General features: G+C 31.7%; 1 protein-coding gene across 3 annotated transcripts in view; it reads left to right on the forward strand.

The window, feature by feature from the left end:
* The window catches only part of LOC124355236 (voltage-dependent calcium channel subunit alpha-2/delta-4-like), an 88,307-nt gene that overhangs the window by 26,783 nt on the left and 46,697 nt on the right, over positions 1 to 14,827 (forward strand). For 2 of the 3 annotated variants that reach the window (XR_006921749.1, XM_046806278.1), the window contains exons 5-10: positions 588 to 719; positions 1,793 to 2,058; positions 2,319 to 2,429; positions 5,817 to 6,027; positions 6,616 to 6,890; positions 7,593 to 7,733. Coding sequence is in view for 2 of the 3 variants with exons in the window: in XM_046806278.1 (XP_046662234.1) it covers positions 588 to 719; positions 1,793 to 2,058; positions 2,319 to 2,429; positions 5,817 to 6,027; positions 6,616 to 6,890; positions 7,593 to 7,733 (1,136 nt within the window). In the remaining variant the exon portion in view is untranslated. The remainder of the gene's footprint in view (positions 1 to 587; positions 720 to 1,792; positions 2,059 to 2,318; positions 2,430 to 5,816; positions 6,028 to 6,615; positions 6,891 to 7,592; positions 7,734 to 14,827) is intronic. The other variant, XM_046806279.1, reaches the window with a different exon arrangement.

Consider the following 14,827-nt stretch of genomic DNA (forward strand, 5'->3'; position numbering starts at 1 on the left):
TCATTTCTTTGTTGAAAGTAGGTATATTAATTCATTGAATTACGTTATTTGCTCTACAGTATTTCTGGGGTTTACCTAGGGATTCATTGTAATGAAATTATATGAATTTGTTTATTTATAAGTTAGAAGTACAGAAATTAATATGTGTCTGATTATTTATAAAATCAGCTGAAACTGAACTAATTGGATTATTATTTAACGTAAGCCTTAATTCCTAATGACTAGTTTTGCTTTATTTTGTATACCAAACATGAGGAAAATAGTTCAACGTTTTGAAAGAAAAATCTTAAAGATCTATTGCAATTGCATTCTAGAGTTGAATGCCTAAAGGAATATGGCCAAAAATTGTAAACCTATTTGAACCCTTAAACTGTGTTGCTATGCAGTTGATTACTATGAGAAATGATAAACAAATTGTTTGTTAAAATTTTACTAAGAATGATACACAAGGCTAATTCTTACCCTGTCAATGTCGGGTTTGTAGACCTGATAGATGCAATAACATTAATCTATTATACTACTGGATACGGTAGAGAAGGAGATGAGGGTGTGGCTATTGATTCTGGAGCATTTTGTTTGCTGATCAGTGATGCCAGTTCAGTCAGCCTTGAAATGGTCAGAAGAGTTAGATGCAGTGTTTCGCCAGAACTACGAAGGCGATCCAACTCTTAAGTGGCAGTACTTTGGCAGCAACACAGGCTTCCTCAGGATGTATCCTGGTGAGTACTGTTACATATACTTTAACAGACTAGATTTTATGAATTGAAAGGTTATTAAGGAAGGAGTTTTAAGTATTATTAAGCGAGATCATTTAGCTCACTGGCTACAAGTTAAAGTAGATTTATATCACAGGCCATAAACACCTGCCTATATCTAACAGTTAGTCTCCGAATATGCACTAATTTCAGAGGGATCCACTTAAAATTTACGATCTCTAGTTGGCGGTATATCGGAGGGACCATTGTTTCCAAAATTCTCCATCTCTTGGAATATTGCATATATACGTGCTCTCTACAAGCAACTGATCTCTACAAGTTTTCTGTGTTTTGGAAAAATCAGCATGGAATCTCCCTTTAATTTAACCAGATCTCTAAATGCTTAGTCCCATTACCTGGATCAACCTAACATTGCCTCAGTAGTCTTCACCTTGTTCTAGTACGTCCTAGCCTCTGGAGATCCAGTAATTGTATGACTAGTGCTTATTGGGCACTTGAAACCACTTATCACCAAAACCATCTAGTTAAGAAACCTGGCATTTAGAGTTTTTATTTTCAAAATCCAACAGATTTAAGGGATCCTCATGAACTAATCTGGGTTACTATTTGGTTCATACAATGCTTATACCAACTTAGCTTTAAAAGTCTCTTGGCGTCGAACGGTGCTTAATAATTAACCACAGTTGAAATTTGCTCCATAGCATAATATATTTATATTACTCTATTTAATTTCCAAACATACATATGTTTTAAGAGAAAACAGGTGATTCTTTGGATTCCATCCAATTAATTCCCAAAGCATAAAAAAATTACCTTTGCTTTTATTTGTGCACATTTTGGCTAACACCAATGCATCTATGGATCGATCTATTGTATGGATAATTTTTTATATATCCTTATGACATCAAAAATAGTTATGTAGAAAAATGTTTTGGTCCAGACCATTTAAATTACAGTTCTTCTGAGTTAATCAATCAGTGCACTGTGACTTTATTTTCTCTTAGCCTTTTCCATCTTATTTCACCTATTAGTTAGTTCCTTTGTCACTATTTTTTTTATGTTATTGGTGAATTCAGCTATTCAGTGGAAGAAGGAAGAGGATGTGTACGACTGCCGCAAGGCTCCATGGTTCATAGAAGCCTCCACTTGTTCCAAGGATGTGGTGATCCTGTTTGACCGATCTGGCTCCATGAAGGGCATGAGTGATTCCATCGCCAAGCTCACCATTAACCAGTTGCTTTCAACTTTCAGCAACAATGACTTCATCAACATCCTTGGCTTCAATACTTTGCTCAATGTACATGAGATGGTGCCTTGTTTCACCAAAGACAAGCTAGTTCAGGTACATTTTTTACTGATGCATTATTATAACTTTTTAATTTATTATTTTTAAACTCTCGAATGCTCAATCAATGTAAAATAGCATTTTCAGCAGATACTTCTACCATATTCTAATTAGAATATATAACTAAAAAAAATGGTCATTTCTTTTACTAAAATATTTAGTATATTACCTCTAATGTCTGAATTATCTCCTGAAATGTTGGACTACTTGCTTAATCCTGTATTCAGACTTTAGTAACAGAATTATGTTTGACACAGGCAACAGAGGAAAACATAAGGACATTCATGCATTATGTGAATGAGAGCCAGCCTGAAAATAAGGCAAATTTTTCCACAGCTTTCATCGCTGCATTCAACTTGCTCCAACAGGTACATGTTTAAATTAAAATTTCTTTCAATGTTGAATATTATCTGAAAGAAAGAATTTATATTTTATCATTCAAAAAATAACGTCTATATTTTCATCAAATTTCATACAAATTTGTTAATTTATTACTGTGAAATCTTTAATTTAGAAATTGAAATGGAACCAAGTAGAATACTTGTATATATTATATACTATTATATTCAAATCTAATGGTGTGTGTGTGTGTGTGTGTGTGTGTGTGTGTGTGTGTGTGTGTGTGTGTGTGTGTGTGTGTGTGTGTGTGTGTGTGTTTATAGACCACTATACTGATTGTACTGAAAGTTTCCATGGACATTTATGCATATGGAATATTCAATATTAAATTAAAATTTAATTGAATATAATTCATTCTTAAAGTCCCTGGTTAACATATAGGCCTATTTTGATTTTGAAAATCCCTCAAGGCTGCACCTGACTGGTCTCTAAAGTTACATTAAAGCAAACAAATGTTATTCATTTAAACAGCCTGTTAATGTAATCAACTGTTCTGTGCATACATTGTTTTATGACAGCACAACCATGTGTTTATATAGTTTTACAACTATTTTCAATTTATAGTCTTGAAAACATGTAGTAAGGTCGATAGTACTAACACTTCTTATTTCAACCTTTTCTGCAAGCACTGTTGAGCACAGAGTAAAAACTATCTAAATAAGAAAATTAAAACTTTTAGTAAAAATATATGTGGTGTATTTGGGAAGTATCATTTCATTGTACCGCCGTCACTGTGCTGTATTCGGCAACCAAATGGATGTCTAGGAGCATGACACCACTAATCGTAAACGTCAAGATTATGGGTTGCAAGGGTAATTTAATAGATCTAGTCTCTTGCGGGAGACGACTCTTGGAGTTGGCGGGGTTTGTTCCCTAAGAGTAAAATGTTCTTGCTAGCCTAGATATAGGGGTGTGCCAACCCCTGCCTGCTTTGACTAGAAAGGCTGGTTCAGACTTGGCTTCCTCTTTTTCTGAGGGGACATGACTTGAGATTAGTGCCCTAAATTCTTCTTCATGGATCTTGACAGGAGGCGGCCCCTACCTCCAACCTTACCCGTCCAGATTATCCTGTCACTCTGGAAGCAGCGCAAAGATACTTATAAGACTAAGTACAATTTTGAAGCTTACTTTGATCCTTTAAAAAAAATACAATAATTTACATTGTTCAATTGTTTTGAAATTCAAATAGACTATAACTACTGAATGAATCCACTTTTGAAGTCCTTTGCGGCATTTACTCTGCTAATTAAGACCTTTAATTTGATACCAAACTTGACCTATGCTGTTATTTAAGAATTTTGTCCGACTCCTTGTGGACCGTAAAAATTATCTGGTCGGTAATTGGGCAGATATGTGCGTTACTATCACCAGTAAGCACGTGTGAACTTTGGTATTTTTTTTATATTGTAGGTTTAAAAATTAAAAAATAGGTTCCAGACTCACTAAATTGACACCTGTATAATGTATATTAGAAACATACTATCCTCTCATATATTACTCATGCCAGTGCAACCGCAGTGAAGAGACCTATGCCAACCCCGCCCCAACCATCCGCCCCAGATAGTGCTCCCTCAGCGATGCCATGAACCGAGGACGACTCTCTAAGGATGTTATGCTACGAGAAAGGGAATTCCACAGATGATATGCCGATACTACAAAAGACTTGTTATATACAGCAGTTCTGTGCTACAATATGCAAAGCACAGATGAACCAGAGCGATGATCTAAGATCATTCAACTTTAAAATGTTTGAATTAATATAATATAGGGCGTTATATGCTCATCTCTCCTGAGATCAAATGCATATCTCTTACAATAATTTTGGGTTCTCTGAAGTTTTTCACCCAAAGCCACAGTCGGTTTTATGTGAAGCGGTGAAAAACCTCTGCAGTTTTTTCAGTGAATGTAATGATGCAAAAACTTTCTTACAAGTCTCTGTCACTGCATCAGTCCAGCTAAGAGTACAGTTTACTGTCATTCCTAAGTTCTTAACTTTATTGTAATAAGATAGTACAGTTCCATTTACTGTAACGTTACTTATAGATGTACAATCGATCAAAGATCGAGAGTGGTGATGAGATATCACAATTAGTTTAGTTTTTATGTGGTTTAGTTTAAGTCCATGTTTACGAGTCCAGTCCAGCACATTTTTAATGTTAGAGTTGATAACTCAACATTCAGCCAGTCAGATGCTACGTCACCTACATGTACACACTGCCTTCTGCCAGACAGATAAGACCTCAGCCATTGCAGGACATTTTCTGAAAAACCAATGATTCTCAATTTTGCCAATAATAATCTGTATTGTGTTTAGTTTTTGGTCCATTGTACGTACTCATAAACATACTTTTTGACCAGGGAAACAAGGCACAATTAACTATAGCACAAAAAACACTAAAACAGGAGTATATTACAATGGCCATAAACATATTCTTTTTGACATATTTTCTTAAACATGACAACAAAGTAAGCTCAACATTGGCATCAGATATATACTTCATTCGAATCTGAAGCGCTTGTATATCTGCAAAACGTACAAAATTGCTTGCCAAGTCAAGGGTAACTGCTAGTATGAGTATAAACCTTTGTATTATAAAGATGTGGTAACTGATAATGTGGCTCTCTTATATACTGCTCTACAAGTTTAGAACTTGAAATTTGGAAAGTGTGTAAATTTTAGACAGAAACTTGCTAGAAAATCCAAACAATTGTATTTTTGGACTAGTTTTTAATTAATTTGAAGAACTCAAAATTATGAAGTAAAATAGATTGGTGAGATTTTCCAGTTACTATAAAAAATTACTGTATTATATTTTATTTTATTTTTTATGAATATTATACAAAAAGATAATAAAAATCATATACAAAATTCAGAGTGTAGGCTCAATTAGAAAAACATGAAATATAATACAGTAATTAGTTTAAATGATATATTTGTAGAAAATGTTGAAGAAATTAAAGGCTTAGTGGTGGGGAGTAATAATGAGCAATTATATAACATGTTGATAGATTAGGTTGATGTATGTTTATTTATTTCAATATTTGCCCTATAAATATTTGCTTGGACTCTATAATGTTTCTCATGTAGTAATATTTATTTTTGCAATGTTTTAACTTTTTAGATTTTTTAATAAATTAATTGATACTTTTCCAAATAAACAAATGTATTTCTAATGAATAGTTAGTTAAAAATTTGGTATTCACAGAGTGTTTTGTGTCCCAGAAAAACAAAACAATTACTTTGAGGGCAAAGATTGGAGAATTTGCAATTTATTGTCATTTGGACATCAAACATGCAGGAATGTTATAATCTTACCACTAAATATGTTTGATTTAGCAAAAATGTTGTGTCACAGTATAGAGAGACAGAGACATGTCCAGACAAGACGTGTAACCAAGCGATTATGCTGATAACGGACAGTGTAGCGGATAACATGACTGAGGTGTTCGAGTTGTACAACTGGTTCGAGAACCGAACCCACATCCCGGTCCGAGTGTTCACCTACCTCATCGGGCGAGAAGTTACCAAAGTGCGAGAGATACAATGGATGGCATGTCTCAATAGAGGTGAGAAAACGCGATAGAATAAATGATTAATTGTTCAGGACAGATGAGCGTTTTAGAGCAAAGTATCGTGTAATAATATTTGTTACTCGTACTGTAAGTCCATATGTTTTTGGATTATTCAATAGTAGTTGTAAATACATTCCCAAAGTTTATTACGTGGGTAACTTACAGGGGGTATTATAAAATCCTTATTTCGTGGCTCACCCATGATACACATGTTCATGATGGACAAAGGATCACTTACATCCAATCCTCATTTATCCTTTATTGAAAATATGGCAGGTTATAATTATTAACATTGAAACATTTTGAGAACTGATTTATTAGGCAATCACATATTTCTGAAAAAGAACAGATTTTAATTTAGAATGTTATGTAACTGAGGTAAATAACTGTTACTAATTCAGCATTCTGCCCTCTCTAATAGTATATTCTGTATTTTGTTGTCAGGTTACTATGTAAATATCCAAGGACACAGTGAGGTGAGAGATAAGATCCTGAAGTACATTCCTGTTATAGCCAGGCCTCTTGTCCTTCAAGCTGTTGATCACCCGCTCTCTAATAGTGTATTCTGTATTTTGTTGTCAGGTTACTATGTACATATCCAAGGACACAGTGAGGTGAGAGATAAGATCCTGAAGTACATTCCTGTTATAGCCAGGCCTCTTGTCCTTCAAGCTGTTGATCACCCGCTCTCTAATAGTGTATTCTGTATTTTGTTGTCAGGTTACTATGTACATATCCAAGGACACAGTGAGGTGAGAGATAAGATTCTGAAGTACATTCCTGTTATAGCCAGGCCTCTTGTCCTTCAAGCTGTTGATCACCCGCTCTCTTGGACTCATGTCTTTATTGATTTCATGGTAAAATTTAATTCTTATTTCTTGCTCTATTTCCTTTCTTTTGTATATATTTAAGGGCTTAAGTACGTTCTTCAACTGCTTTGTTCTCAAACAGAATTAAGATTTTCAAGTACGAATATTTAAAGCTAACTCATATATGGATTTTTCTCTTTTTTAAAATTGATTTGTATCGCTTAAAGCACTGTATTGCTTCATTTTTGCTCTGATTTACACTCATATGCTTTAATGTATGTGTACTACTGTTGCCTGGTGAAGAAATTTCCGTTTAATCTCTTTATTACTTTCCATCATGCCTCACACCTAGTAAAAGCATTTATAGTAGTAAATCATTTGAAGATAATTTTTTCTTAGGTTCTGGCAAATGATTACCACATTTCATTTGAATATTTCTGGAATCCTGTATTATTATTGGCCTATTATTATTATTATTTTATAAACTTTTTAGGTATTTTTTAACAACGTTAAGCTATATTTTATGTGTTTGATCTACATAATGTGAAATATACACATGTCAAAAGGTAAGTAATTTTTTTAGCTTTTTTATTAGCATTTTTTGTTAGCAAATTGTTTTAGGTATATTACAGCTTATGTGGGTTTTTTTAATTAATATTTATTTTTATGTGGAGCTGTTTGGTTGCATTTTTTAGATGAACAAGTGACAATTTTGTTGTTTTGCGGCAGTGACATAATATGTTATAACAGGACCCCAAAGTAGAGGGGTGGCTAATCGATTCAATGGAGTTCAAGGAACAACAGGACCGCCTCAGCAAGCATTCTGCCACCCAGAGCCAATATTTTTCACACAGTAAACAAGACAGTCAATATATACTGAGGTTCAAGAAGGTAGATGATGAATTGGTGTTGTGACCCTATGGGCTGTTCAGAGACAACCAGCCTGGCATGTAACCTGCACTCTTGGCTAGCTTTGCCCTACATATGTTCGGTCCATATCCGTATTGTAAATATGTATGCCCGTGCATGGAAGCTAAGATCCTGTTACACTCTCATGGAGTATTTGTTACAATCTCTCTTGAGGGAGTTCCGGGACTGTGAAGTTTCTACCTGTGAAATACAACTTTCTATTATCCAGTAAGATAAGTTGCATGACCACAACTTTTTTACTAGTCAATTTGAAATTAGGAAATAACACCCAAAGATTTAATAGCACTGAGTTAAATAAATAAGTTTATATTAACTTAGACTTCATAATGTTTCCTATAAAAATATTTTTTAAATCAAACAAGACAATAACTTTATCTGATATAATATCTTAACATTATTATAATTAGAATTAATGGCAATAATTCAAGTATTAAAATAATACTAAGTATTATCATAAAGCTACGTCTTCTACAGACAATTGAAGGCCTTTTTATTTTTGCTTTTTGTTCATTGCATGAAGTATTTTAAGCTAGAACTGTAAATGAAAGTTTACTAAGGCCAAGAATCTAATCTAAGAAAATAGAGGCAATAAGTTTTGACATTAAAAACTGATCAATTTGGAAACAACCGGAGAAGTCTTGTGTATCCAGGCAAGGAAACATCATTTTATGATCTGAACAAGCTTCGGAATACAAGATTCAGCATTATAAATGATAGTAATGTCTAAGATGTACCGCATTCACATTAAATTTGAGATCATATTTTCCCTGATCTCTGGACTTACTTTGGCTTTCACTAAGGAACCATTAACTTTAGAATATTTATAAAGTAAAAAAGTTCACAGTGCTTCACACTTACTTTACACATTTATTTCTTATAATTCAACATAATGTTAGAATATGCTACATCTATTCCAAGGTTGAAAAATCAATAACTAATCCAAGATTATTATTGGAGTTGCAGTTCTTAATTTCTTGACATGTAAGGGTCAGAAGTTTACTCCTTATAAAGTGAGGTATTTTCCGAGAATTTACATGTGTGAATTTACATGCTGCTAATTTAGATCTGGCAGTCAATTATAGGTGTGAAGTAACCAAAATAAATATAACCTCGAGCATCAGACACATTGATATATTTAATAATAAGAATCAAAGGATTAAATCAATTATTCCTTTGATTATTGATTTTTTTGTATTCATGAAAAAAGGCTCGGTCGAGACAAAGGGAATGGTCTGGACTTAAATGAAAAAGTTACAGTTAGACTACACTTGCCTATTATCCATGTGATATAAAATGGGTTTTGTAGTAATTGCGTACCAACATCCTCTTTAGTTTGGTCTCAGGTCTACCTGATATCACAACTGTCCATATTGTAACATGCATTGAACTTCTAACTTGTTTGTTTATACAAGTAACTATCAATACAATAAACTATATTTGCACACTTTACTGTAATTTTTACCTTGACTTTTTGATTTGGAAAATCTGTTGGCACTGCAAAAGTTTTTGTAGATTATGAATAAGACAAACCTATTACACTCTAAGGTTAAAATGGTTCAATGCTGATTTGTGCTGCACTTTGTTGAAGATCCCATACTATATACAAATAAAACAAATATTAAGTCTGCATTTAACCAGTTATCAGTGTTATTTGTTGTATTTCCTATTTTTGTTAGAACTTTCAGGCACGCTCTTAAATTTTGTTAAAAGTAGGACAATTTCATTATTAGCTCCAAATATGTTTTTATATTGTATGATAAAAACATAAATCTAAAATATAGTAGAGTTACTTGGTATACAGTGAGACAGTGCAAGTTTTATTTATTAATTACTTGTAGAATACATACAATGTTTGTGTAGATATATTTTGTATTTTCTTAGAGCTTTTATGTATCGTTGTTTGATTTAGATGTAGATTGCTTTTTTGGAACTTTTGTAATATTTTATTTAATTTTATTAAAGAGATACAAATCTTTCATCATACAAATGAAAAGGGTCATAATATAAGAAAACACTATGGATGCTATATGTCATAATTTTGATAAAAAGAGTTACAAACACTGTGGCTATAGGCGTATCCAGGGAGGAGGTTTGGGTGTTTTAATCCCCCACATTAGTACAAATATTCAAAGTATATTTTTTGTTTTTGTTTATTTTACCTATAAACAGCTGACATGTAATAATAAGTAAGACTCGCACTTAGTATAATTTTTTATCAAAGAGTTCGTCTGCAACCCGTATGTTTGACAAATATAATATGGCCTCTATTGCTTCCACACTTTTTGCAGTTTGGATGAAAGAGATAGCGAGTTATGACCATGAATGCCTACCGGCCATCTCACTGAACGGCTAATTTGTAATAATTGTCTTAACATACTTCTCATCCCTTTCGTCGTTTGATTTCATTCTTTGTATTGTTTCAATCAAAATTGTCTAAGACAAGTACAAAATTAGATGCTTATCAAAACGTGTTTTAAATTTGACCTACCTATAAAAATAAAATAATGATCTTTCAACCCTTTGGCGGTGAACTTCTGATATATCAGAAGTCATGCAATAACCCATTTAACTTATTTTATAGTATATTTCAATAAAATATTCACAAAACCTGTAATCCCACAACCAAAGTAAAGAAGTCTCATGGTCTTTTAAATATAATATCTGACCTGAAATTTGTATTTTTTATGTTTTACTTTATAACAAGTTCTGTTTCTATAAATTCCATAAATACAAATAAATAATAGTACAAAATATTACTAGACAGTAGTCTAAATGTCAAGCTCATATTAAAATTAACTTGAGAAATTCATGCAAACAGTAAAATGTTTTTCAGACTGGATAATATCCTAATTTTTAAAAGTTAAATAATTTAGTATCAAAGAAAACAATTTAATTTTTATAAATGTATAGGTTCACTTTCTCTATTTTGAAGAAATTTTAGTTGATATTACTGGAGCTATGTTCTGGAGTTTAAAAAAAAATGTTTGTTATTTAAAACAAAAACATTGTAATGATAAATTAATAAAAGAGAGAGTATTAATATGCTATCTGCGGCCCAAGATCCCATACAACCAGCCAGTCCATGTAGAACAAAAATTATAAGTCTGAAGAAAACTTATCTCAGCCTATACTCAATAAGATTTAAGTTCAAAATTCATTAATTTATAATATATTATATTAAATTATGATGTGCCATTGATCTGTAAAATATAAGCATTTGATGTTCTTGTCTGTTATTTCTAATTTTACGATTAAATAACTTTGGCTTCTTATAAATTTATATTGCTTAGTGAATGAAAGGGAACACACTCTTTCAATAGTTTCTAAAAGTTTCAATTAAAATGAATGAATTGTCTTTAAATATCTCTTTTATTGAGAAAAATATTCAAATTTTCATGTTGAAATAATTTTTGATACTTTCCTTTGTAAAAACAGTCAGCTTTATTTTGTTCAGGTTCAGCATACTTCTTTCTAAGAAACTGCTAAATAAAAGGCTAGTTTGCTATGTGAAAAATTAACAAATTATCTACACTATGCCTCTCCTGAAAGGTTGATTCCTGTAATATTTTGTCGAGAACTGTAACGAAAAAGAATATCTAATATGGCAGTAGAGTCTTTATTTTAACCAGTAGGATGACATTAAAATCACTAGCAAGCAGAATATATTTATTTTTTGGCGGTTTACTCGTATATCGTGTACTTTCATTACCTTACGATAGTTATTTCCTATCGCTATTATAACATATTTCTGTCACACTTTGTGTTAGAAAAAAAATAGATAACTAAAGTAACTAAATATTGTGCTTTGTAAATAATATTTAAGTTGAAGTTCATATATTCTACATCTATGTTTGTTCAATCACCGAGTGTCTGCCGCGTCTATACGCAATGCATGTAATGAACACCGACCTCTCAGTGGCGGTAAAATACACATAATTACTAATTTCATGTCTCAAAATTTGTGTAGTTGTATACACAGTAATTATATCCTGTATAAAAATATATGTAAATGTATATCTCAATATTTTTTATCAAGAATGGCATGGATTGAAATAAAAAAAATTATGTGTAAAATACATACTATTTAAGTAATAGAAACACACGTCTATGTTTTCAAGTAAAGGATATGTATCCTGGAAGCCCATTTTAGAATTTATAAATTATATGTAAAAGGCGGAGGATGTGTCTTGTAGTTTCTAAGATATAAACATTTTCCTGTAGCTTCTGTTATTCTCTTTAATAAAGCATCGCTTGAAATTCTTTTGTGTTATTGAGCAGACTCCAAAAGGTTAAATTTTAGCTCATGTTATAGTTGTTTTGTAGAGCATGAAATAAGTATAATAATAATGCTCTCAAACGGATATCAAATTTACAACTTTTAATATTATTAGCATTTATCATATTCCGGAGGAATGCTCCCATACCACAGCTTGACTGGGAGGTACAGAGAATTTATAATGGAAACCCCCCCCCCATTCAGCCATCCTAGATCGCCTATGACTGTGGTGAAGGGTTTAAAACTAGATACCAGTAATAAAGGAGGGGAGATGAGCAAGGCTGGATTGGGAAATGGATAACAATTTTACCTTATATAGTTTTGATACATATGTGTAAAGAGAAGAAGAATAAATTGATATGTCAACTATTAAACTATAATTATATATGTTAGTTCATCAGTGCACATAATGTTTCAATGAGTATTAAATATTTTAGAATAATATTTTGTTTTTTTTTTATTAAAGATAAAAATAAATGACAGAATGCACAGTAAAAACATTATGACCATTATAATAACTATGCATGACATCAACCACAATAATATGAACAGTCTTGAGCCCTGGTCAACTACAATCATCTGGTATACCAGATTGTCAGATATAGAACTTGTAAGTAACTGGATCGTCACCAATTTGACAAGGTCTCCCATTGTAGCAAGATATTTTTCCATCCAATGTGGCATACTACAATAAAAAGGTGTTGTTGGGGAAAAATTTGAATTATGATGTTTAATAATCCATTGTTACAGCAGTTATTTTAAAGTGATAAAATGCTCTATTTTATTAACAAACAATAAAACTAATAACTTTTACTGTAAAATTTAAAACTTTTTATCATATTAGACCTTCTGTAAATTGTTTTTAAATTTATTTTGAATGGTGTAAGGAATGTTGGAACAATGAGACCATCTGATGGGCAAGTGTGATAAAGGTTAAATCTAGAAACATTGACCTATGAAAATGTCTTAATAACATAACCTTAAACATTGTTACAATCTGTTGATGGCGGAGAAATAAAAATTTAGCTCTTTTTGAACACTTTGAAAATTAAATTATGTACAGTAATTAATATGGCTATACAACACTTGAATTGTTAGTGCGAGTTGGTTTCGTTTTGTTGTGCAAATTTTCTCTTCTATGTTGTATCAAAAGCAATTACATGACTTGTTAGGTAAATGTATATTATGCTTGTTATTTTTTCCTTGTTTTCAATTATATTTTACAGCTTTTCCTATATTAAAAAATGTATTTTGTTGTAACTTGATGTCATACATACATGCATGCGGCTTATATTTTGTCTGCATGTTAATTAAGTTTTGTTGTATTTTGATTAATTCGTCCGAGTTGCCATTTGCTATATTTGTTTTTTACACTCCTTTTGGTAGAGATTTAATTTATCTGTTTATCCCTTGTTTTAGTTGCTTCTTTTTCTGTCACAGCCAAAAATAACAATCTTGAACCAGTTGAGAAACATTAATTTGATGTTCGTACAACATGATTTGATGTTTTAAACTAATTTATAAAATACTAATTGCAATCAACATAATATAATAAAACATTGTTACATACCTCTATAAACTAAATTAGGCAATTAGTAACAATGCTGTACCAAAATAACAAAATGTATTCTTAGATAGTAAACATTACAAGTTGTACAAAAATTGGGTTCCATGTACAAATTAGTACATCAAACAATGACACTTAACTGATAAGTAAAGTAACAAGTCACTAAAACAGGTTATGTTTTAGATTTGATTATATATCTGTTAAAGAAATTTTTAAATATACAGTTTATCAAATATGAAATTATTTCGTTTTTTACAAACATTATCCCCTTCAAAATACTCTCCATTACCTGTCTTGATATATTTGTCTGTATATATTGGTGATTCAATGTTTGTTGTTTGCTAACGAGAATGAGGTTTGTCATCAATTGACATGTCACCATATTTAGATTGAGAAGACAACTGTACTTGTTTGTACACATGAGGTTTTGCTCAAACTGTTGTAATAGTGATTTTATGACTAGAAAGCAAAATTTCATACAGGGTACAAGGCTGTACAAGGTATTTGTACTTTCTTCCCTTAAATTTGCACTTTAACTTCTTCACTTATAAAAAACGAAAATAGAACAATACAGCACTAACAAAGAATCACTGCAGATGAACAGAACAAGCCAGGTCGACAACACGGGCGAGTGGTAATGAACTTTCAATGAGTATCAATTGTTATGCACGCTCAGTGAAAGAATTACTATGCAAGCCCCATCTCTGGAGGTGCTACTCCAGTTTTTTTTGGTACCTTCCTACATAATATGTTCTTTTTCTTGAAAATCAACAATCTTTGGTAAATGATGGAAAAATTCAAACAAAAAATGACAGTTACATTCAGACACAATATTGTTTGAATTGTTGATTTTAATCTGCTGTTTATAGTATATTTTAATAAAACAACCTGAAAATTGACATTATTGGTTAGTTAAATGTTTTCATCAGTAAGAATTTGGAGGATATATAGATTGCCTGTAGAGAAGGAATGCAGTGTCTGGTGTATTGCATGATATAAATGGACTTGCAGACTCTAACAACATCAAGATGGAATCATTATAGATGACTCTTCTGTAATCTTGGATCTTGGTACACTCTGTCTTCAAAGTGTCTACTCTATAGATGAAATGTTTATTCTACAATATTATTGTTGAACATACTTAAAAATATATTCCCTGTATATTTTAATTTGATCTAATATTAGATTTGGTAAAAAATATCAATAGATTTA

Source organism: Homalodisca vitripennis, chromosome 2, assembly GCF_021130785.1.
Source record: "Homalodisca vitripennis isolate AUS2020 chromosome 2, UT_GWSS_2.1, whole genome shotgun sequence".
NCBI lineage: Eukaryota > Metazoa > Arthropoda > Insecta > Hemiptera > Cicadellidae > Homalodisca > Homalodisca vitripennis.